Source organism: Poecilia formosa, unplaced genomic scaffold, assembly GCF_000485575.1.
Source record: "Poecilia formosa unplaced genomic scaffold, Poecilia_formosa-5.1.2 Scaffold4, whole genome shotgun sequence".
Taxonomy (NCBI): domain Eukaryota; kingdom Metazoa; phylum Chordata; class Actinopteri; order Cyprinodontiformes; family Poeciliidae; genus Poecilia; species Poecilia formosa.
In genome coordinates this window covers 2,384,043-2,406,500 of record NW_006799943.1, presented here as the reverse complement: position 1 = coordinate 2,406,500, position 22,458 = coordinate 2,384,043, and the positions used below count along the sequence as shown (strand labels likewise).

At 39.5% G+C, this 22,458-nt stretch overlaps 2 protein-coding genes across 2 annotated transcripts in view; both read left to right on the top strand.

The window, feature by feature from the left end:
• top2a (DNA topoisomerase II alpha) overlaps positions 1–18,073 on the top strand; it is a 27,015-nt gene extending 8,942 nt beyond the window's left edge. The window contains exons 2-35 of the mRNA XM_007559696.2: positions 277–423; positions 557–647; positions 750–813; positions 898–1,043; positions 1,515–1,612; positions 1,701–1,913; positions 3,145–3,318; positions 3,520–3,621; positions 4,537–4,674; positions 4,756–4,894; positions 4,976–5,133; positions 5,811–5,936; positions 6,340–6,450; positions 7,262–7,367; positions 7,503–7,612; positions 7,692–7,784; positions 7,864–7,978; positions 8,067–8,188; positions 8,645–8,793; positions 8,887–9,118; positions 10,020–10,154; positions 10,259–10,459; positions 10,550–10,745; positions 11,561–11,652; positions 11,743–11,886; positions 12,607–12,690; positions 12,764–12,967; positions 13,061–13,178; positions 16,155–16,319; positions 16,542–16,722; positions 16,823–16,878; positions 16,959–17,075; positions 17,333–17,568; positions 17,651–18,073. Coding sequence (XP_007559758.1) covers positions 277–423; positions 557–647; positions 750–813; positions 898–1,043; positions 1,515–1,612; positions 1,701–1,913; positions 3,145–3,318; positions 3,520–3,621; positions 4,537–4,674; positions 4,756–4,894; positions 4,976–5,133; positions 5,811–5,936; positions 6,340–6,450; positions 7,262–7,367; positions 7,503–7,612; positions 7,692–7,784; positions 7,864–7,978; positions 8,067–8,188; positions 8,645–8,793; positions 8,887–9,118; positions 10,020–10,154; positions 10,259–10,459; positions 10,550–10,745; positions 11,561–11,652; positions 11,743–11,886; positions 12,607–12,690; positions 12,764–12,967; positions 13,061–13,178; positions 16,155–16,319; positions 16,542–16,722; positions 16,823–16,878; positions 16,959–17,075; positions 17,333–17,568; positions 17,651–17,800 — 4,713 coding nt within the window. The 3' untranslated portion in view covers positions 17,801–18,073. The remainder of the gene's footprint in view (positions 1–276; positions 424–556; positions 648–749; positions 814–897; positions 1,044–1,514; positions 1,613–1,700; positions 1,914–3,144; positions 3,319–3,519; positions 3,622–4,536; positions 4,675–4,755; positions 4,895–4,975; positions 5,134–5,810; positions 5,937–6,339; positions 6,451–7,261; positions 7,368–7,502; positions 7,613–7,691; positions 7,785–7,863; positions 7,979–8,066; positions 8,189–8,644; positions 8,794–8,886; positions 9,119–10,019; positions 10,155–10,258; positions 10,460–10,549; positions 10,746–11,560; positions 11,653–11,742; positions 11,887–12,606; positions 12,691–12,763; positions 12,968–13,060; positions 13,179–16,154; positions 16,320–16,541; positions 16,723–16,822; positions 16,879–16,958; positions 17,076–17,332; positions 17,569–17,650) is intronic.
• Positions 18,074–20,124: 2,051 nt separating this feature from the next.
• Positions 20,125–21,912, top strand: LOC107832881 (gap junction delta-3 protein). The gene is made up of 2 exons (XM_016675247.1): positions 20,125–20,501; positions 20,701–21,912. The coding sequence occupies exon 2, from the start codon at positions 20,848–20,850 to the stop codon at positions 21,676–21,678; it is 831 nt and encodes a 276-aa protein (XP_016530733.1). The 5' UTR covers positions 20,125–20,501; positions 20,701–20,847; the 3' UTR covers positions 21,679–21,912.
• Positions 21,913–22,458: the final 546 nt, after the last annotated feature.

Here is a 22,458-nt window from a genome sequence, read left to right as displayed (position 1 = left end):
GAAATCAAATTTATTAACCAATGGAGGCCTGGATTTGGAGCCACACACAAAATTAAAGTGAAATGTTCCCTTTATATATTTTAGCTATTCATTTTAAAGTTACAAAACACATGGAGTTGAAGCAAAATATCCTTTTCGGCCAGACAGAGAAAAGAAAAAAAAATTGTCTAAGGAAGCCAATCAGATTGAATCAAATCAGACTTGGAGTTGATTGAATAGAATTATTAATCGTGTGGATATAATCAACTTAGTCAAACTTTATGGCGTGTCCTGCAGGCCTATTTGGAAAATAAGCCGCTGGAAAAGACAAAGAAGGATCCGAAGCGACTGTCGGTGGAGAGGATCTACCAGAAGAAGACGCAGCTGGAGCACATTCTGCTCAGGCCAGACACTTACATAGGCTCTGTAGAGCCTGTCAGCCAAGTAAGAAATCACCTCACTGTTTTCCAAGATTTTGTGTGTTGTCACTTTTGGCGCTGCAGGAGGTTGATTGAGAGCGCCTAACAGAGCGTGTGCGCGCGCATCGCTGTAATTGCTAATTGGCATCTTTCCCCAGCAAATGTGGGTGTATGACGAGGGCGTAGGACTGAACTGCCGCGACGTGACGTTTGTTCCCGGGCTCTACAAGATTTTTGATGAGATACTCGGTGAGTGATTAGCATTTCTGACTTTAAAAAGAAGAGCAACGTCAATCATCCCGTATTGTGTTCCCTTTTCTTATATTAAAGTTTTTCTTTTTCTTCTGATAGTAAATGCAGCCGACAATAAGCAAAGGGACAAGAGCATGTCCTGCATCCGAGTCAACATCGACGTGTGAGTCATCTCTGCTCATCAGTTTACACTGCAGCTCATAGTTCCTCACAGAGAAGTTGGATGGTAACATGCGTTTCTTTATAGGGAGAACAACACCATCAGCGTGTGGAATAACGGGAAAGGGATCCCTGTGGTGGAGCACAAGGTGGAGAAGGTCTACGTGCCTGCGCTCATCTTCGGGCAGCTCCTCACGTCCAGTAACTATGACGACGACGAGAAGAAGGTCACGGGTGAGGCTGATTGTGTTGTGTTTATTGTTTTTGATTAGGCCAGCAAACTTCTGGACGATGAGTTGTCCCAGAAGGTATTGTGATAAATAATGTTATTGTTTAGAGACCATTTTCAAATGACATGATGGCATAATACTGCAGGTACGGAACTTTAATTTCCAATGAACATATAACACTGGAACTGTAAGATATTTTAAATATCCAAAATAAATAAACCAAACACCCAAAATGACAAGTAAAATAAATACTGAAATCTGTACATAAAAGTTTCCTTAAAAAATTGATCTAGTTGAGACCAAATCACCAAACTGAAGATTTGTGTCATCCATGTTTTGGTAGAAAGAAAGAAATGTACATGGAGTTTATCCGACTCGTTTTAATTTATTATGCGATTAATTTATTTATTTCCAACATCAAGTTTTTGGAAAAACAATAATGCTGGAAAATAATTTCCTCCTTGTTTTCATGTAGGTGGCCGTAACGGATACGGCGCCAAACTTTGCAATATCTTCAGTACAAAGTTCACCGTGGAGACTGCTTGTAAGGAGTCCAAGAAGGTTTTCAAGCAGGTGGGAGGAGCTACGAGTTATATTGATCTGTTTGGTTGTTTCCTAAAAGGAGAAAATTCAGTTTAACATCAGTACTCTGTTTCCACAGACCTGGTACGACAACATGGGCAGAGTGGGAGACGCCAGCATCAAACCTTTTGAAGGAGAGGAGTACACTTGCATCACCTTCAGGCCGGACCTGGCCAAGTTTAAGATGAGCATCCTGGACAAAGACACGGTGGCTCTGATGACCAGGAGAGCGTACGACATCGCTGGCTCCTCCAAGGGAGTCAAAGTGTTCTTCAACAGCAAGAGGCTGCCTGTAAGTCACTGCTGGTTCAGGTTCCCCCCTGCAGGTGTTTTATTTGACTAGTTTCAGGTCAGAATTAAGGAGGATTTTGACTTGAATTTAAGAACAAGTAGCTTTTGTGCATCTTTCTGTGGACTGTCTCCTCAAAAGCCAACTTTAACTTAGGTTAATTGATGTAAAAACACTGAAGTATCAGGTTAAAACGAAATCAACATTTCTTCTTGTTTTGTAGATTTCCTGGCTAATCTTTAATTCTGTATATAGCTACAGGCTTCCTACAGTCTTCACTCTAGAATTACTCTGTGCCTCATAATAACTTCGGTCAAAACTACTAAAGAATTTAACAGTATTTTAAAATGTAAAGGTAATCATGCTATGAATGCTAGCTTTAACAGTTTTTCTTGGGTGTTTTTGTGCAATATATTCATAAGATTTCCCCAAAGAATAACATTAATATGACAAACTTTTCTTTCTTTCTTTTTTTTGCACTGAGGTTCAAAAGTTTCAAATATCAAACACCTCATTGACAAAACTGTTTATTAAATTCCAGAACAAAATGTATTATACCACGGATTATTAGGATATTGCTAAGATGATAAAAGAACAAAAGTACAGTCAAAATATTAAGAGAATAAAGTCAGAATCCTACAAAAATAAAGTCTCATTTTGACTTTATTCTTGTAGGATTTTGACTTTATTCTTCTTGAGATTTGATGTTTTTATCCTTGTAATTTACATTTTTCCTTAGTATGGTCCTAATATTCCATCATAGTAACAAACCCAAAAATGAAATAGTTTAAAAATCTGAACAAATATCCTGTAGCAGGTCTTATAGAGATGAGCTTTTTCTCATCAATGAATCATGTTGCTTTTGTGTCTTTAAATAAATGCTGTTGAGCTGGGAAGAAGGCAGACATGGCTCTTGGTTATTGATGAGGTTTCTGACCCATGGTCTAGAATATTGGATTTGATTAGAGCATTTTTAAAGTCTGAATAGGGAGGAAAAAAGGAAACCTTGAGTTATAGAGTTGAATTTCTTCAAAACACGGTCCTTTGTGTATTCCTTTAATATCAGACTGTGTCCATTATCTTTGATATGAGGCAATGTATCTTGAGTTTTTGTCAGTAGTTGAATGATAAATACAAAATCATAAGAAAAAAAAAATCTTTCTCTCTGCCATCTTTGGCCTCTAGATGCCCTTAGATCAAAGCTTTTAAACTGTATCCTGCTGTTCCTCTCCAGGTGTCAGGTTTTCGCAGCTACGTGGACATGTATGTGAAGGACAAGGTGGACGAGCTGGGCAGTCCCCTCTCTGTGGTCCATGAGGTGGTCAATGAGCGCTGGGAGGTCTGTCTCACCATGAGCGAGAAAGGCTTCCAGCAAGTCAGCTTTGTCAACAGCATTGCCACCACAAAGGTATTACCTCATATTCATAACTTCATCAGCTGTAAGATTCTTGACGTTCTTTGTTTTATTTGTAAGAATGAACAGCTGAACTGACTGGCTGTGTTTTGGCAGCTAAGTTCAGATCTGGCTGCTCTCCAGAACTCTGTCATTTCTGACTGAAAACATTTCTTGTGTTAATAAGATGTGCTGATTGTTTCCTTTGGCTCTCAGGGAGGCAGACACATAGACTATGTGGCTGACCAGGTGGTTGGAAAGCTCATTGAAGTGGTGAAGAAGAAGAACAAAGCCGGCGTGACTGTCAAGCCTTTCCAGGTATTTTGATTTACATTTTCTGTTCTAATATTTTTCTTGTAAAAATGTCAAGTTTTCCATGGACTCACATTGTTTCAAATTTTATCTTGTACTTTAAACCCAGTCCTTCCTGTTTCTCCTTCTTTTCTATATATAAAATCAAACATGTTGATAAAGGGCTGGACAATTAATCAGTAACAATATACATTGCTATGGACACGTGATCAATATCAATAGATGATGCTTTGTACATCTGATAGAATTTCCAATGTTTTTGCTGAACTCCAATCAAGACCCACACAGCATTCTGGGGGATGTAGGCAGAGGAAAGGCTTTGGCAGCTCAACCTCTAGGCCCGCTATGCAAGGCTGGTGGCATCAACTCACTCATTCTTTGGTTACCTAGCAACAACCTGTTGAGTAACTTGCTGCAGCAGCAGTTTAAGGTTTTGCCATCCTGCCTCATAACTGCTTAAAAAATAAATTAATTAATTAATTAAAAAACTGGATAAACCAGTAAGAGGAATGTCACCAGTTTGGCAGTATTTCAGATATTTAAAATAAAAAAACTAATCAATAATTATAAATATAAACTGATGTGAAACGCTTGTATCATGATGTATTTTTTTAGCCTTATATTGTTGTTGTTAAAAATATTTTTCTTTAGTTGCAAATGCAAATGCACTGCTACAAATGATCAAATTCACCATAAACAAATGCTGATATATTTTGGGCAATGAAGTGCTTATTTAAAAAAAAAAAAAAAGGAATTGAATTATTATTATTTTTTTGTATTTCTAACCTTGTTTATAATAAGCTCATGTAGGTAATTGAGATTTTTATTGTGCCAATTTTATCTGCTTAGAATAATTGATAGCTATCAGTTAAAATAATCATTAGCTGCAGCCTCATTTCCTACATGTCTTTGTCTTTCTAGGTGAAAAACCACATGTGGCTGTTTGTCAACTGCCTGATCGAAAACCCCACTTTTGACTCTCAGACGAAAGAGAATATGACCCTACAGCAGAAGAAGTTTGGCTCCACTTGTCCACTGGGTGACAAGTTCATAAAACAGGTGCTGGTTTAACAAAGCGGTTTGTGTAGAACTCGGATATCCGTCTGTCTCTAAACGCTCCTTGTTTATTTGTCCTTGTAGGCCACAGGATGTGGGATCGTGGAAAGCATCATGAACTGGGTGAAGTTCAAAGCTCAGTCTCAGCTCAACAAGAAATGCTCAGCGGTGAAGCACACCAAGATCAAAGGAGTCCCGAAACTGGACGACGCCAACGATGCAGGTAATTTCTCTCACCTCTGTTATCATTTAAAAAAAAAAAAACTGAAACTGCAGCCATTCAGTGTTAACCGTTTTCTGACAGGTGGGAAAAACTCCATTGGCTGCACGCTGATCCTTACTGAGGGAGACTCAGCCAAGACGCTGGCTGTGTCTGGGCTGGGAGTGGTGGGACGGGACCGCTTCGGTGTGTTCCCCCTCAGGGGAAAGATGCTCAACGTCCGGGAGGCTTCTCACAAACAGGTGGCGCTCCACAGCAGGAAGTTCAGACCAGAGGTGGTAGAGAATCAAAGGGGCAGTGTTATGTAAAATGCACTTTTCTTTTCAGCTTTGCATCCCCCATCAAAAACATGCCTTTAATCTCCTGTGGCAACCACTCAGCTGTGAAAAACAGCTGGGTGGACCTACCACCTCCTTCAAGGCAAAGCTGCAGTTTCCAAGCTTTTGAGCTTCTCTCTCCTTCAACCCCCCACTTTGCTCCTTCAGACTAGCCACCAGCAATTAGCAAACACCTGGTGGAATTGTTCATCTGCTGAGCTCATTATAGGAGCTGCTTCTCAATGCAACACTGGTAAAAACGTTGTTAAGGGGTTAATAGAGGAGTGCTGCTGTGATGACTTCCTGTAGGTAGAGCATGGGGTTTTTTAAAGAGACAGATGCCCAATTTCAAGGCGTTTAAATTACAAAGTTGTTTTTAATGTGTAGCATTTTTATAACAACTGAATGTCACATAATGCCATTTTATAGCATAATCAATTAACTAATTGCCTTTAAAGCACATAATGCTGCCCCTTTAAAGGTTTTTGGTGAATTACGTTTGTGGCATTCAAAGCTTGAACACATTAACTGGTTTTGTCAGAAAAACCAAGTCTAGCATGGAGAACTGATGATAACTTTCTTTTTGTCGTCTTCTTCCTCAGATTATGGAAAATGCTGAAATCAACAATATCATCAAGATCCTCGGTCTTCAGTACAAGAAAAACTACAGTGACCCAGAATCCCTGAAGACGCTGCGTTACGGGAAGATCATGATCATGACAGATCAGGTGACCTAGCATCTTATTCTTTTTTATGTCCAGACTTTATTTCCTGGCTCATGTCAGCATAATAAATATCTGAAGTTAAAAAAAATATTTTCATTCATTTACCTTTATATTTGTCCATCTATTCTTTAATGGATCTGTCCGTCGTTCCCTTTGTCCGTCCTGTATTTACTCAATCTGTCTGGTGTAAGCTATGAACTGCCAACTGATACCCAATAGAAACAACAATATGTAGACGCTTTATAAGCACAGAGAGCTTTGGTCAGATTACCCTTACTGTATGTTTACACCAACATTAACAGGACTCTGTAAAATTTAAAAGCTATGAAAAGTTATGCAGAACCATTGACATCAGTTTCCACAAATCTTTACAATGTGACTGAATTATATTTGTTGTTTTTGACAGGACCAAGATGGATCCCACATTAAGGGCTTGTTGATCAACTTCATCCATCACAACTGGCCGTCGCTGCTTCACCACAACTTTCTAGAAGAGTTCATCACACCCATCATCAAGGTAAATGGACTCAAGATTAGGGCTGAAGCGATTAATCGTGATGAATCGATTATCAAAATAATCCTCAATGTATTTAGCAATAAATTAATTGTTTGCTATAGTATACAGACTAAAATAATGGCTGAAAATATGACAGTAAGCAAAAACTGTACAAAAAATGTAAATGTTTTGCATTCAACAGAAAAAAACTGTCTGTAAAGGCATTCTACCCAGAACTCATCAAATGGCAGTTTTAACTTCACCTGGTTCAAATTCTGTAAAAAAAAAAAAAATCTCCTATTAACCACTTTTGCTGTTCAGTTATTAATCTGTCAACAGGTTAGCCCTATGCTATGTTGATGTCAAGTCCAACAGAAAGGCCTGAGCTTTTCACATGTTGTTAGAAATATATTTTTTTTATCTGTACAAATGATCAAACACTCACTAAAGGAATGCTGTTGTTGCATTTTAGGGAATAAAAATATTTTATTGTTTAAAAAAAAGAGGGGCCTAAATGAAAAATCTGACTAATGTTCCAATTTTTTGTATCCAATTAGTTGTCAAAATAATAAATGACTAAAATGATCATTAATTACAGACCCACACACGTAATTGTTCCAGTTTTAGTTGTTTTAAGTTGAATAACTTTCAGCTGAAGGTCACAATTTTGAGTTTCAGTGAACAAGGATTTCATAAGACCCACCATGTTTATAACAGCACTGCCCTCTAGTGTTAGAAACGGTATAGGATACATTGTTTTATTAACATTTGTTTTTCCATTTTCTACCTTTGTCCAGTTTTCCTGAACAGAATAATTTTTCCATTCCTTTAGGTATCTTTCAAGAAAAGCCAGCTGTCCTTCTACAGCATCCCTGAATTCAACGCATGGAAGGAGAGCCAGCCTAACCACAGATCCTGGAAAATCAAATACTACAAAGGTTTGTTCCAAACCCCTGTGTGGTAGTAGAACACAGTCAAGTAAGCAGCACAGTTATTGTCAAGAATACAGTTTCTGGCTGTTGACTCTGTTTTATTTCTATAACTTCTTTTGTTGTGCTGCACAATCCCTCCAGGTTTGGGAACCAGCACATCACAGGAAGCCAAGGAGTACTTCTTGGATATGCAGAGACATCGTATCCCCTTTAAGTACTCTGGCCCTGCAGATGATGAAGCTATCACCCTTGTAAGATCTTCCTAATCTGCCTCTGACACGATGATGGATATAACTGTCTCATATTTAATGGACTGACGTTGTTTGATAGGCCTTTAGCAAGAAGAAGGTGGATGAGAGGAAAGAATGGCTCACCAACTTCATGAACAACAGGCGCCAGCGCAGGGAGCACAACCTTCCAGAGGTAAAGGCCGACTGGTTTAATAAACTTACTGCTTTATAGATATTTAAAATAAAGCATCACATGTCTACCTGGTTTCCAGGACTACCTGTATGGTCAGTCAACAAAGTCCTTGTCCTATAATGACTTCGTCAACAAGGAGCTCGTTCTTTTCTCCAACTCTGACAATGAGAGGTCCATTCCTTGCTTGGTGGATGGTAGGTGGAATTATTTCTGTGCTTTAAAAAGAAACCTGACTTCAGTCCAGTAGGTTGGTGTAACATGCTGGTGTTCTCTGTGTTAAAGGGTTGAAACCAGGACAGAGGAAGGTGCTGTACTGCTGCTTTAAGAGGAACGATAAGCGGGAGGTGAAGGTGGCCCAGCTGGCCGGCTCAGTGGCCGAGATGTCAGCCTACCACCATGGGGAGGTGAGAGCCTGTAAATCAGATTACAATAAATCAATTTTACCAATTAATCACATTTAGGTTTAAGATTTCATTTTTGGAAAAAATGGAAAATTTTGCTTTTTATAGTCCAGAGTGATGGCCGACTTTTTTTTTTGACAAACGTTTTAAAACTTATATTTATTTGAAATGACAAATTTGTCATTTGTAATTTTGATTTTTAGAAAAGAAAGTGAGGAGAAAAAAAAATAGATTAAAATCGGATCTGGTATGAAAATAAATCTGCAATTTTTATTTTTAAGCCTTATTGCCCTAACCTTCATTATCAAATGTTATTTGTGTTAAAGAATAATTCTTTTAAAAAGGTCATTGATCGTAGTTATTAATTCATTATTTTTAGCTTGAAATGGATTTTTATTTTACCTGCTTTACATTGTGATCAGTTCTGATTTTAATTAAAAGTTAATTTTTAATTTCCAGGTATCTCTGATGATGACCATTGTCGGTTTAGCCCAGAACTTTGTGGGAAGCAACAACATGAACCTGCTGCAGCCTCTGGGACAGTTTGGAACTAGGCTGCACGGCGGCAAGGACTCAGCCAGCCCTCGATACATCTTCACCATGCTCAGGTCCCAACACGCTTTCACCGACTCCAAGTCGAAGACGCTCCGGGTCGTTATTTACAACACGACGCTAATGTCTGGTCTTTTTTCTGCTTTTAGCCCCTTGGCTCGCCTCGTTTTCCCAGCAGTGGACGACAACCTGCTCAAGTACAACTACGACGATAATCAGCGCGTTGAGCCCGAGTGGTACATTCCCATCATCCCCACCGTGCTGATTAATGGTTCTGAAGGTATCGGGACCGGCTGGGCCAGCAAGATCCCCAACTACGACATCCGGGAGATCATCAGCAACATCCACCGGATGCTCAACGGCCAGGAACCGTTGCCCATGGTGAGAAGAGGGAGTGGGGGTCTGCAATGTCACCAGAGATGCAGAAAAAAAAATTATTCTACAATACACACACACACACACACTGTTACAACCAGTCTAGGGGGAGCCAGGTCGCAACATGAAGGAACCATCCTCCTCTGATCTCAGCAACCGACACACACAAAATTGATCAGTTGATAATTATTTATCTTAAAAAGATGTATTTGATAAAGATGTTCCCACTGGAGTACTTGACTTCAGAATGAGCTATCGCCGAAAACAACAAACAAAAGGAAACTACCTAAATAGTAACAGAAACTTACCTAATCGAAAGCAAATAAACCAAAAGACAAAAACTTACCTTCCTAACTAAGAAAAACATGAGAAAACTAAGGAAACATAAACGGCAGCTCACTCCTACACTCCAGAACTCCAACACAGACAAACAAAGGAAAGGGGTGTGGCCGGTGGAGATAAGTCGAGGATGGAACACAGGAAGTCCGCTTCAGCAGCCTTTATATCCGTCACCTCCGGAAAGCAGCCAATACGACATCTCCGTCGTCGTCTTTGAACCAATCAGGGACGGGCACCTGCACACTCATCATTTAATAATTGACTTTACGCCGTCAGTCGTAACACACACACACACACACACACACACACACATATAAAACTTATGGAATTTGATACAGTATGGAAACTTATTCTATAAGTTTTAAATAAATGTTCTGTGTTTACATTGTCTTTTCCTTGTCAGTAACGTAATTTAAGCAAAATCTCTAGGCTGTTTTAAATAGAAAAATTGGTTTCTGAATTGAAAATAATTTCAGAATCAAATTGAATCACTAGACACTGAAAGACTCGCATCTTTAAATGTCACACCTAGAGTTAAAAACCGATGAATTAATTGTTCTTTCCCTAGCTTCCAAACTACAAGAACTTCAGAGGCACGATCGAGCAGGTGATGGATAACCAGTACATGAACAGTGGAGAGGTGGCCATCATTGATTCCACCACCATTGAGATCTCTGAGTTGCCCGTCAAAACCTGGACCCAGGTCAGTCGTTTTAAGCCCAGACACGTTAAAGACCCGCTTAGTGGAAGTGTTCTTTCCTCGGAATGTCGAGTTTGTTTTACTGAAGTTTGTGCATCATGCGTTAGGCCTACAAGGAGAACGTTCTGGAGCCGATGTTGAACGGAACAGAGAAGGTTCCTCCTCTGATCACCGACTATAAGGACTATCACACCGACACCACGGTCCGCTTCGTCATCAAGATGTCTGAGGAGAAGCTGAGGGAGGCGGAGGCTGCCGGCCTCCACAAAGTCTTCAAGCTGCAGAGCCCGCTCACCTGCAACTCCATGGTAACGGCTGCAGCTTAGGGTCACGCACCCACAACACATGACTACGAATACAAATACTTAAATCAATTTTGCATATATGACCCATTTTAGGTTCTGTTTGACCATGTGGGCAGCTTGAAGAAGTACGAGTCTGTTCAGGATATCCTCAAAGACTTTTTTGAGTTGAGGATGAAATACTATGTCTTGAGGAAGGACTGGTTGGCCGGGATGCTCGGAGCAGAAAGCGCCAAACTGTCAAACCAGGCCCGTTTCATCCTGGAGAAAATTCAGGGCACCTTGGTCATTGGTAAGTTGCACATTTGACCTTTACAGTGGCAGCATTATGTAAAAATGGACTCTTTTGAGCTTTACACAATGTTATGTTGTTCTTGCATCAAAAACATCTGACTTTTAAATATAAATTCTTACTTTGTGCCAGTAGAAGTCCAAACAGATGTGAAGGATGATCAATACAATTGATTTTTTACAAGAAAACAAATGACTAAAAACAGAGATGCAAGGTTTTAATTGTTTGTATTTCAGTTAACAGTAAAAAAAAAGTTTTAGCAGGTTATTAGTAATTCTCCTTTTAACTTCAGGGTGACACTCAAAATATCTTAAATTCATGTACCTTATATTAATATTAAAGGCCTTAAAATGTCTTAAATTCAGTGAACAAGCTGACCTTAAATTAATAAATCTCAGGTCTTAAATTTTGTTGTGGCAGAACTATTTAGTCTCATTCTAATGTAGATTTTCTTTCTTGTGGAACTTTAACATTACGCAAAACTTTGAATGATGCACAGACAACATTGCCTTCTGTGACTCAAGGCAGTTTCAGCTAACAGTAACTAGCTGCTAATATACTAATATGCTTGCTAGCTACTTGGCTTTTTTCATTCATTATGGAAAAGTGCAAAGTTAACATCAGTTGGCTGGACGATGTTCGTCTTCCCATTGGTTCACTTCTGTTGCCAACCCATGCTATTTATTTATTTGTGATTTTCTTTTGTACATTTCTGCTGTGGTACAAGTCTTAAATTCCATTCATAACAGCTTCAAGACATTTTACATTTCAGTTGGTGAACCCTGAACTCATTCTGATTCCCTCTCATCTTGTAGAAAACAAGCCTAAAAAGGAGCTGATTCGCATGCTTCAGAAAATGGGCTACGACTCGGACCCAGTTAAAGCTTGGAAACAGGCTCAGGAAAAGGTAGGACCCTTTCTAAAGAAATATTTAGCTGACGCAACAAGACCGTCAAACCTACACTGTATGATCTTTATTCTGTTTGGGGTTTTTTAGAATGAGGAGTTGGAGGACGAAGAGGAGGAAGGAGCAGAAAAAGAGGATGACAGTGGACCAGACTACAACTACCTGCTGAGCATGCCCATGTGGTTCCTCACCAAGGAGAAGAAGGAGGAGCTGTGCCGACAGAGGGATGCTAAGGTGACTACATTACTACGCTCATTAACATGGGTGTCCCACACGGCTGGGTTCATGGACCATTGCTGTTTGCAGACAGCCAGTATGCAGTGATGTGGACATGATCTGACCAGTGCAGCTGCTAAATTAACTGGTGTCATGGTAAACATATTTGGACTCAATAGCCAGTTTTTGAAGGACAGTTTTGTTTAGAGATCTCGTTCATTTTATTTGTTGTTTCTGTTGTCTTTATTTAATTATTTTGGATATTTAAAATGTCTTCCAGTTCCAGTGTTAAATGTTCCTTAGAGTTTAAAGTTTACTGATCTTTGAAAACATCTTCTTCCATTACCATTACATTACTTGAAAATACTCTCAAAACAACAGTATCATAGTTTACTCCAGTAACCTCTGGGACAATTTATCATCCAACAAAATTTTTACTGACAGACCTATTTATATTGTTACAATCTTATGACAACACAGTGATTGTATATAGATTTCAATATACGTTTTGATATTCGACTGTTTTATTACTCACCTGCTAACGGACTACAAATGGAAACTAGCTTCAGCTAAATCTGGTGCAAAACAAAGTGTTTTCAGCACAGTGTCCCTGTTTTAAATGAACTTAAAAAAAAAAGCTAAAACTTTGATCTTCATGATGTAATCCTGTAAAAACTGACTGAAACCTAGAAGACTATATTGGTTGGTTTAGCTAAGTTTACATTGTATCCCACACAGATGACTGAGCTGAACACCCTGAAGAAAAAGAGCCCAGAAGACCTGTGGAGGGAGGACCTGGCTGCGTTCTCAGAGGAGCTGGAGGTATTTCTGCCTGCTCCTTCACATGAATAGTTTTCAGTTTGGTTTAGTAACTCTGGTTTTACTCGTTGCTTAGCGCATTGAGGCCAAAGAGAAGGAGAGCGACGGCATCCCAGTGAAGGGGGCCGGCAAAGGCAAAGCTGTGAAGGTGAAGAAGGAGACGCTGCCCACACCGCAGGGCCGGCGGGTCGTTCCCCGCATCACCAGCACGATGAAGGCTGAGGCCAACAGGAAGGCTGACCTGAAGAAAGGAGAGGGCAGGAGAGGCAGGAAAGTCAAGGTTAGCCACTGCTGGACTGCTGCTACATGCTCTGGTGGTTATTACAGCTGCTGGAGTCCAACTCAGTTCGTTCTTCCTTCATCTTGGTGACAGACTGAAGATGTGGTAATGCAGATGGAATTTGATGAGGAGGTGGAGAACGTGGAGCCAGAGGAAATGGGCTTGGCGTCACGGCTGGCCAAGAAAGCCAAACCAGAGCCCAAACAGAGAGGTGAGGAGAACTCTGTTCACTTTACAAGCAGAGATCCAGTGAACCAGCTTTCTTAGAGGTCTCACTTGTTGCTTCCATTTTTGAACATGTAATTAAACATATATTAGTTTACTTTATCAAAGTAGTATGTTTAATTTCAACTTAAACAAAAATTTTGATATTTGCACATATTGAATTCATTAAACTATAGCTGGACAATAAATCAACAATATATATCATGATACAGGTCACGGTATATATTGTGAAATGGAAAAAATGTTTTGAATTCATGAAAGGCTGAATATGATGCAAAGTCTTAGTTTTGACTCCTTTAGTTGACAGGATACTTGACATTTTGACCTGATTGAACATATGGAGCTTAGAAAAAACTAAATAACCCTGATGATCTATGGTTCATCTATTTTCACATCTGTTTATCAATATATATGCAATTTAACGCTGTGCAATAAAATATCAAAACAGATATAACATATTACAAGTAGATTTCAACACAATGTGTGCCAGTTCTCATTTTAACCATATTCAGTGTTTTCTAAAGGGTGAAACTAGAGAGAGAAAAATACCAGGATCATTTGTAAAGTTCCCAAACATTTGGTGTGGAGAGCAAACCAATGATTTTGTTGAATTTTCTTTTTTATACTGTAACCATGGATACACACATCTCTGAGAACTCCAACCTTCTGTTTATAAGTTAATCAGACATGTTTATAAATAACAACTTCCATGGTAATTACTGGGATATGTAGTTGTGGCTACATCGTCTTATTATGACAGTTTCATTCTTCAACAAGGTTCCCAGAGCATTTAGGAGAAAAAAACAGCATCAAATCATGCTTGGGAGGTTTTTTTATTATTATTTAAAGGAATAAATGGGTTGAAGTCGACCCACAAATGTTACTCCTCTCTTTCATCTTGTGATATAGCAACAAACTTGTAAGTGTTGTGGAACTGGTGATCCAGGACTGTTGAAATATGATCCTCCAGTGTGTGACCTGAGAAATACTCTGCTCAGTAAAATCACATGCTGATGAAACCAGTCAGCCCCATTCAGACCTGCCACTAACAGTTGTCTCCAGGCACCAACACACTCACAAAGTACTGAAAACAGTTTTCTTCGTATATGAAGTTATAAAATAAAACTTCTAAAGAAAATGAACTCAACAAGCTACTCTGATGAATCTCAGCTATGTTGATCTGTGGAATAATAACAAAGCTCAAATGATTTAAAGTGTCTGCAGGGCTCCAGGAACTTTTGTTTATGTCGTGCTGATTGTCTCTGTGAAGTGGCTGTGTGTGTTTGCATGTTAATCAGACAGCTGAGATCTGGTTACCCTGGAGGATTCTGGGTGCCAACTTTGAATTGTAGTTGAACTTCCAATGGGATCAGCAACATGCACATGTTTATATTAATTGGATCAAAGCTCAGTTCTAATAAAGTTTATCAGCAACCAGTTGGAAATACAATGTCATCTGTTCAGGGTGAAAAGAAATTGGTCAGTATTATGTAAAATTGATTTATCTTTGCTTGTAATGTAATTCCCTCGTCCAAAACGCATACCTATAGAGGTGCATGTTTGAGAAATCCTTTCATCTCCATGGCAACTATTTAAATGTTCAAATGCCTGGGTGGACCTAATTCTGCCTTCGAGGAGAACTTCCTCCTCAGAGCAGCAGTTTTCAAGCATCTGCCTCACACAGCAACCTTTCCCTGTTTGTCCCCCACTCAGCTCCTTCAGACTAGCCAGCAGCGATTAGCAAACACCTGGTGGAACGCTGCATTTGCTGAGCTCGTTATAGAAGCTGCTTCTCAGAGCAACACAGAAAAAAAACAAAAAAGGGAAAAGAAAAGACAAAGGGTGAGAACACCCTCAAAACGCAGAGTCACAAAAAGAACAAGAGCCTCAAAAAGACACAGACACAAAATCAAAACGTGAAAAAACAAAAACAAAACTCTCTTGTCACATATGAGATATAAACAATATGGGTTATAAAACACCAAAAGGACACACAGACACAAAAGTGCACTAAAAAAGCGCCGCCAAAAAAAAGAATAATAATAATAAAAAACATTATCATCATAAAAAAAACCAAACAAAAAAACAACAAGGATAACAAAAAACTACCCTCCAAAAAAGGACTGGGGGGGGGGGTTTTTTTGTTGTTCTTCTGTTGTTGTTTTTTCACCCCACTTCCTACTGAAGAAATTCAAAGCTAGATTTTCTTTTTTTTCAGGTTTTAGGTTTATTTTAAGGCTTTCACATCTTGGACCAGGAATACTTACAGATGCCTGTTTCTTGAGGAAACGTGTCATCACACCTGTTCTGTTGATCACTTTGTCTTGAGCCCTTTGTTTTTATTTGCATGTAAAGCAGGTAGCTGTGACATGTCATCCAGTTATAATGCCTGGTTTTATCTTTCTTATTGAGGTGTACTTTAAGTAGAGTTGCACAATATGCTCATTAAAGCTGGTTCCTAACAGCTCCTTACTGTGATGAGCACTTTTGCTCTTCGCTGTTACAGAAGTGCCCTGAAGGACGGTTACGCAAAAACCATTTGAAGCTATAGCTGTGCTTGAAGGGTTATTCTGAGCCAACAGAACTAGTTATCTTAAGGAACTATTGTTTAGTCGGTTCTTATGTTGTTACATCACTACTTGCGCAACTTAAACCAAAAACTGAACCTACAGACTTCCTGTGTGGACCACAGATCAACATCAGAAATGCTTTGTAAATGTCTCCTGACCAAAACCTAACAGCAAACATTTCCAAAGGTAAAAAGTAACAAGTAAAACTTTAAATGGCTCACTATGAATACGCTTTCATATGCAAACAAAAACTGAGAACACGAGGAAATGATTGATCATATTACTTCTGGCGCAGGGATACGTGATGCAACACTTGCCTGTTTTCTTTTAACTACATCCATATGAAATTGCTGTCATGTGTTTATTAAAATGTAAAACAAATCTTCTTCCAGCCACATCAAAGGTTGTTAAGCAGACCACTCTTCAGTTCAAGCCCGTCGCCAAGAAGTCAAAGAAGAATCCGTGGTCGGATGATGAGTCTGAAGGCTCGTCAGGAAGTGACATGGAGGCAGAGGAAGCGGCGGCCCCCAGGGACCGCATAGAACGCAAAACTAAAGGTGAATCTGCTTCATTATGTTTCCCAGCATCCCTCACTGAGAGCTTAGCCCCTCTAGATCCCAATCGCCCCAAGTATGTAGTCAGTGTTCACTCTTATCTCCAACCGCCTGCAGCAGAGGCTGTTCCTCACTTTAACAGTCATTTCTTAATCTTGTTTAGAATATTTCTGTAAATGAGTGCGTTTCTAAACTCTCCCCCTCCTCTGTTACGCAACGCTCCAGCCCCGGTGAAGTACAGCCTGTCGGACAGCGAAGATGAATTTGATGACTGGGGAAAGAAGAGTTCTCCAAAGAGGAAGTCTGTTATCAGTGATGAGGATTCGAGCTTCGCCCTGGGGCCCAGCACCGCGTCGGACAGCGACGTCGACTCCCCGCCGCCCCCTCCCAAAGCTCCAGAGCCAGCGTATGCAGGAAGAACCAGCTGAAACTTTCACACACACAGTTTTAGCCCTGCTATCTCACCTGCAGTCTTGTCTCTCTCTTTTCCTCTTTTTTATGTTTAGGAAGAAGACGGTAAAGAGCAAAACGACGGTTAAAAAGACAGAAACCAAGTCATCTGGTAAGAACTTGTTGGCTACTTTTGGCTGGTGTTGAGCTAAAGATGTGAAGGTGAATCATTTCATCCTGGTTGGGTTTCAGTTTCCTCTGATGATGCGGCTCCAGCATCCAAACCTCCAGCTCAACGGAAACCCAAAGAGACGGCAGCCAAAAAAGCTCCAGCCAAGAAACCCACTGCCTCCAAGAAGAAGGCATCAGGTACAGCAGAGAACGCTCAGTTCATACATCCACCATTATGTCACTACAGATACAAGTTATTGATTAATGAGTATTGTTTGCATTCCTTATTCCAACCTATTGAACTTGTTTACATTTTGTCACATCACAACCACCAATCCTTTTTTTTTTTTTTTTTTTTTTAAACTGGGATTTTATGCAGTGAACTGTATAAATTCGGAAATTGAGTCCTCATCCGTTGATCAGTTTAAATATCACAATTCCCTTTTTTCCCCCAGATGAAAAGCAGCCTTCTATTCTAGATGCTCTCTCCAAACCCAAAGTTTCCTCCAAAACTGCTCCCAAAAAGATTCCCACGTTTGGCTCCAGCGACTCGGAGGATGAAGGGACCGTTCCAGCAAAAAAGCAAAGCAAAGCCGCTGTGAAGCGGAAGCAGGTGATCAGCGACGAGTCGGACAGCAGCTCAGACGACCTCATGTCGCGTCTCAAGGCTAAACCTCAGGCTGCCGTGAAGGTTGGTGTCTTAACAAAAAGCTCTTGATTTCTACTTCAACTCATTATTGCAAAAAGTTAACCATCTAAATATTTTTTTGTAGAAATCAAAGAAGTGGATGGAAGATGACATGTTCCAGTTTTCAGACCAAGAAGAGGCTGCTCTTGTTGCCGTGGCACCTCGGGATAAACCCTCGCGTGCTCGGAAACCCGTCACCTACAACATGGACTCAGACTCTGATGAAGACTTTTAAACGTTTTTAAGATTTATTTTGATATAACGCACGGCTTAGGTAAATATTTCATGCTTTTGCGCACTGCTTGAGAAACTCAGATCTCACCTCTAAGTGACTGTAGTTTATAGAGTTAAAGTTCTTCTAGATGTTTTTTTTCTGCAGAATTTCTAGTTTTGAAGTTACTAAAAATTGTTCGACTCTTTTCCAATTTGTGCTGTTATGTCTTGTAAATATTTCAGTGGTTACTCATAATTGTTGTAAAATAAAAAAAGTTTGTACTGAGTTTTGAAATCACGTGTGAGGACTTTGTGTTTGAGCTGCAAATCTGGTTCCCAGCAGTGAGAGAGGGCGGGGCTTAAGTTACAAACGGTTAGAAACCAATTACAGGAAAAATGAACCTTTCATGAGAGTGAGAGGCTTTGGTATTGAGAGATTCTGACAGGATTAAGCCCTTCAGTTTGGAAATATCAAGATATTGATATTTCCAAGCTGAAAAATGTCAAACATGTATAACATGATCTAATTCCCAGGGCTCTTATGCGGTCTGGGGAAGAGTAAAAACTGAAAATTTTCACATATGGAAAAATGAAATCTGAATGTAGGGGAAAAAAACGTTCATTTTTAGATAATTTTTACAAATGCACTTTAATTTGAATATAAAATAATTCAATATTTTCTGTCACATCTCAGAAAGAGAAGCTTCTATATAGATTCCTTACACAAAATGATTCAAGCTTTCTTGTAGTTTTGATGACTGGCTGACAGATTATGAAAACCCAAATTAAAATATTGTGAAGAGGTTGAATAAAGACAGTTAATTGTATCTCTCTCTAATTGGCTCGAAACAACTGCAGAGGTTTCCTGAGTGCCAGACCAACCTTCTCTTGTTTTAGGTCTGTTAGAATGATCACAATTAGGTCTGTTTCATATGTCAAACATTTTTCAGAGATTTTTTTTTCACCAAAATCTTACAGTTTTCAGGTAATTATTCCCAAAACTGACCAAATATATGTAAACTTCTGAATTCAGCAAAAACAACTACAAAAAAAAAGTCTAAAGATGTTCTCGTTAAGTTTTACAAACAAATTTTGGCAATTTTAACTGACCTAAAACAAAAGAATTTTGGTCTGATTTAGTTTCAAAATGGTAAGAAAAAATTTTGATGTGGTGCTGATATTTAGTTTCATTCATTTCTATTGTAAATATCAAAAATAATCCATCAAATCTGATATAAAAATTCAGATCAATATGAATCTGATTATACATAACAATTTACATGTATGAAATGAATAGATTTCCCAGCTATAACACAATGCAGGTAATTTCGGTTGATAGGGACAGTTGGTAAATTGTCATCTCATTGTATCACATAATTGATTTTGCAGCAATACCTCATAAGCATGTGGCTACAGTCGTCTGTTTGCACCAGTTGCTGCTTTTCCATAACAAATGTGAGCAAAACTTTGTTCCTATTCCGCTAGTGTCAATTTTTTTTTTTTTTTTTGCAATTGCAATATTTCCATTAAATAACAAATGAAGTTAAAATGTCACATGAGTAAGCGCCAAGATCCTCCTCCGACTTCCTGTCATTCCATCAGTAGTAATATCAGGCTGTTCATCAGGTGATTTTTGATGCGATAAATGTTTCCATTGTAGTTTTGTAAAGAAACAACTTATCAACAAGTTGATAAGTTATCAACTTGTTATTGTTGTTATCAACAAAGAACTTATCAAAAACGTTTTTTTTATTGGCATGTTTCCATGAAGCAAATTTTAAGGTCAATAGAAACGCAGCGAGTGGATATGTTTGTGATCTGACCAGCTTGTGACTGACAAGAGGACTGAGAGCAAAGGTGTGATATTTTACACCAAACATTTTCACATAGACTTAAATAACCTCAAAACCTTTACATACATTGGTTCTGGTAACTGTTCAACACAGCAATTGCTGAAATCAAAGTGTTCTGTATTCACTAAGTGATTTCTGGTTCAGAAGCCTTTGTCACTGAGCACAACAAACCGTGAACTTTTAACCACCAGCTGTAAATATTTTTGCGATTCATTGTCGTGCTTGTCATTTCCAGCTGTTTCTATAATTAATTTTATTTAAGATTCTCCCACTGTACGTCATGTGTTTTCATGCTATCCCCTTGTGATCAGGGAAACTGGTGGTACAACATGAAACAAATCCTTCCTGCCATTTAGGAAGCGCTTTAAAATGTTCATCAAGAGTTGCCTTTCTTGGATAAACATCGTCTCTTGCCTGGGACTCTGAATGCAGATTAGGGCGTACAAGGAATTTCCTTAAAACTGTTGCCGCCCGCTCAATTAAAAGTCATGACAAACCTCATACTCGAGCCATTTGGAGAGACTGGCCGAAGCCTGGGCTGTGCGGCATTAGCGACCGGCATGCTTTTGTAATGCCTTCGGGTTTATCCCACAATCTTTAAGCCTTTGAGGCACCTTGGAGGAAATCTTTCATGTCAAAACAAGTATGTGGACAGATCAGACCGGACCTGTTTTGTTGTCTTGTAGCTCGTAGGAGGTACTGTATATGACATGGCATTTCATCTCTACAGGCAGTCGGTGTGTTTTAGAAGCAGCAGGTGGTTGAGGACTACATCATTTTTAAGAGAAGATTCAGATTTGAAGAGGAAATACATAGATTTTCTTTTGTTTATTTGTTTCTTGGCAGAAAAGAAGTGGACAAAGGGAAACTGTAAGTAATGTCATAATGGGTTCAATTTTAATTTGAGATTAAATTTGAGTAAAATTACTATTGGATTTTGAGTCTGTAACAATCTCATAATCACAGTAAATCAAAGTAATAAACAGGAAGTTGACTGAAAGCTAATCTTTATTATCTTATATCTGTGAATTGCACATTTTCTAATCTATGGTTTTGTTTTTGGCTTCAGATCAATTAAGAACAACACAATGAACCCTGAAGTAACCTTTGAACCACACCTTCAGTCCTGAGCAGGATATATTAGTGTTCCCTTCAGTTTCTTTTTAAATCAGAGACACTTTTCACTGTGAGGCACAGATCTCTGACCACTGCAGCCATGGGTGAATGGGGGTTCCTCGAGAGTGTCTTCGAAGGCCTCCAGGCCCACTCTCCGATGCTTGGACGTTTCTGGCTCTTCCTCATGCTCGTGTTTCGGATCGTGATCCTGGGGACTGTGGCCAGCGACCTGTTTGAGGACGAACAATTGGAGTTTTCCTGCAACACCCTCCAGCCGGGCTGTAAGCAGGTTTGCTACGACAAGGCGTTTCCCATCTCCCAGTACAGATTTTGGGTGTTTCACATAGTTCTGATTGCTACGCCGTCCTTAGTTTTCGTCATGTACGCCACACATCATAATAACAAAAAAGCCAAGCGGCCCAAGTCGAAGCGCAGCATCATTCAGAACTACATAGACAATCGCCGTTTGAGGAGGCTGTACATCGTAAACGTCATGTTTCGAATTGCAGCGGAGGTGGGCTTCTTGGTGGGACAGTGCAAGCTGTACAGCTTCGAGGTGCCAGCCCAGTACCCCTGCGATCGCTTTCCCTGCCCCTACACCGTTGACTGCTTCACCTCCCGCCCTATGGAGAAAACAATCTTCCTCTACTTCTACTTTGGCGTGGGGGTCCTATCTGCCTTTTCTAGCACTGTGGAGCTGTTGTACAGCTCTATAAAGTGGTTCTGCTGCGACCAGGAAAACTTTGATCTGGATGAAAGCACTTCCGAGAATCTCCAGAACTTAAGGAAAGATGAGTCTGGCAAGAAGACGACGTCAGACAATGTATCCGGCAGCATGCAGTTAAAGAAAGGATCGGTGAGGAGCAGCAAGACGATCTCCACCAAGGGCAAGAGAGGCAAATATGTGAGCACCAGGACGTGCGTGGTTTGACAGGCCGCCACCATTTCCTGCTCAAAAAATTATGTTATTTTGGGGGAGGGGGCGGGGGGGGTAATGGTATACGTCATTTCATCTTAAAATGCCATGTATGTATGTGTGACAGTTTCCCTGATGGGAGACATAATAAGGAAGCTCTTGAAGCAAGGTCAGGAAATGTGTGTAAAGATGAGGCCTGGTTGACCTGCTGGGATCTTGAGTCACGTCAGACTGTAAACACTTGAGAGAGGGAAAAAATCTGACAGCAAACTCGTTAGACCTGTTTAACGCTTTCTTGGTTCCTGCAGAGCTCACTCTGACACTCCCATTTTAGTGAAAAAAATCCACCCTCAAGTGTGCTTTTATGAAGTGTTTCTATATATCACTGAAAGTGTCTGAAATGAAACGTTTTCCAAGCCAAAATAGAAAGAAAACATTGACATCAGAAAAAATATGCTTATGTTATTTTGTTTTTTAATGAGTTAGCTGCTCAGCTTAGGTTTTGCTAAATTTGAGCCAACTCAAAAGCAATGCTGCATTTGAATTTTTATGAAGGTTTTCTACTTACTGACAAGTTAGGTTTTTGTAAGTGTGTTGGTCATGTGTAAGGCAGCAACTTCTGAAGTAGAATTTTTCAGTTTGCTACTTGGAAGTAAAAGTTAAAAAAGTAGTTTACATCTGCTACTGGCATAAATTTGTTTGGAGTGATTGGAATTTGAAAAAAGACCATTTTATTTATTTTGAATTTTATAGAACACTATTATTGTCTACATTATACTTTAAATCCATAATAAA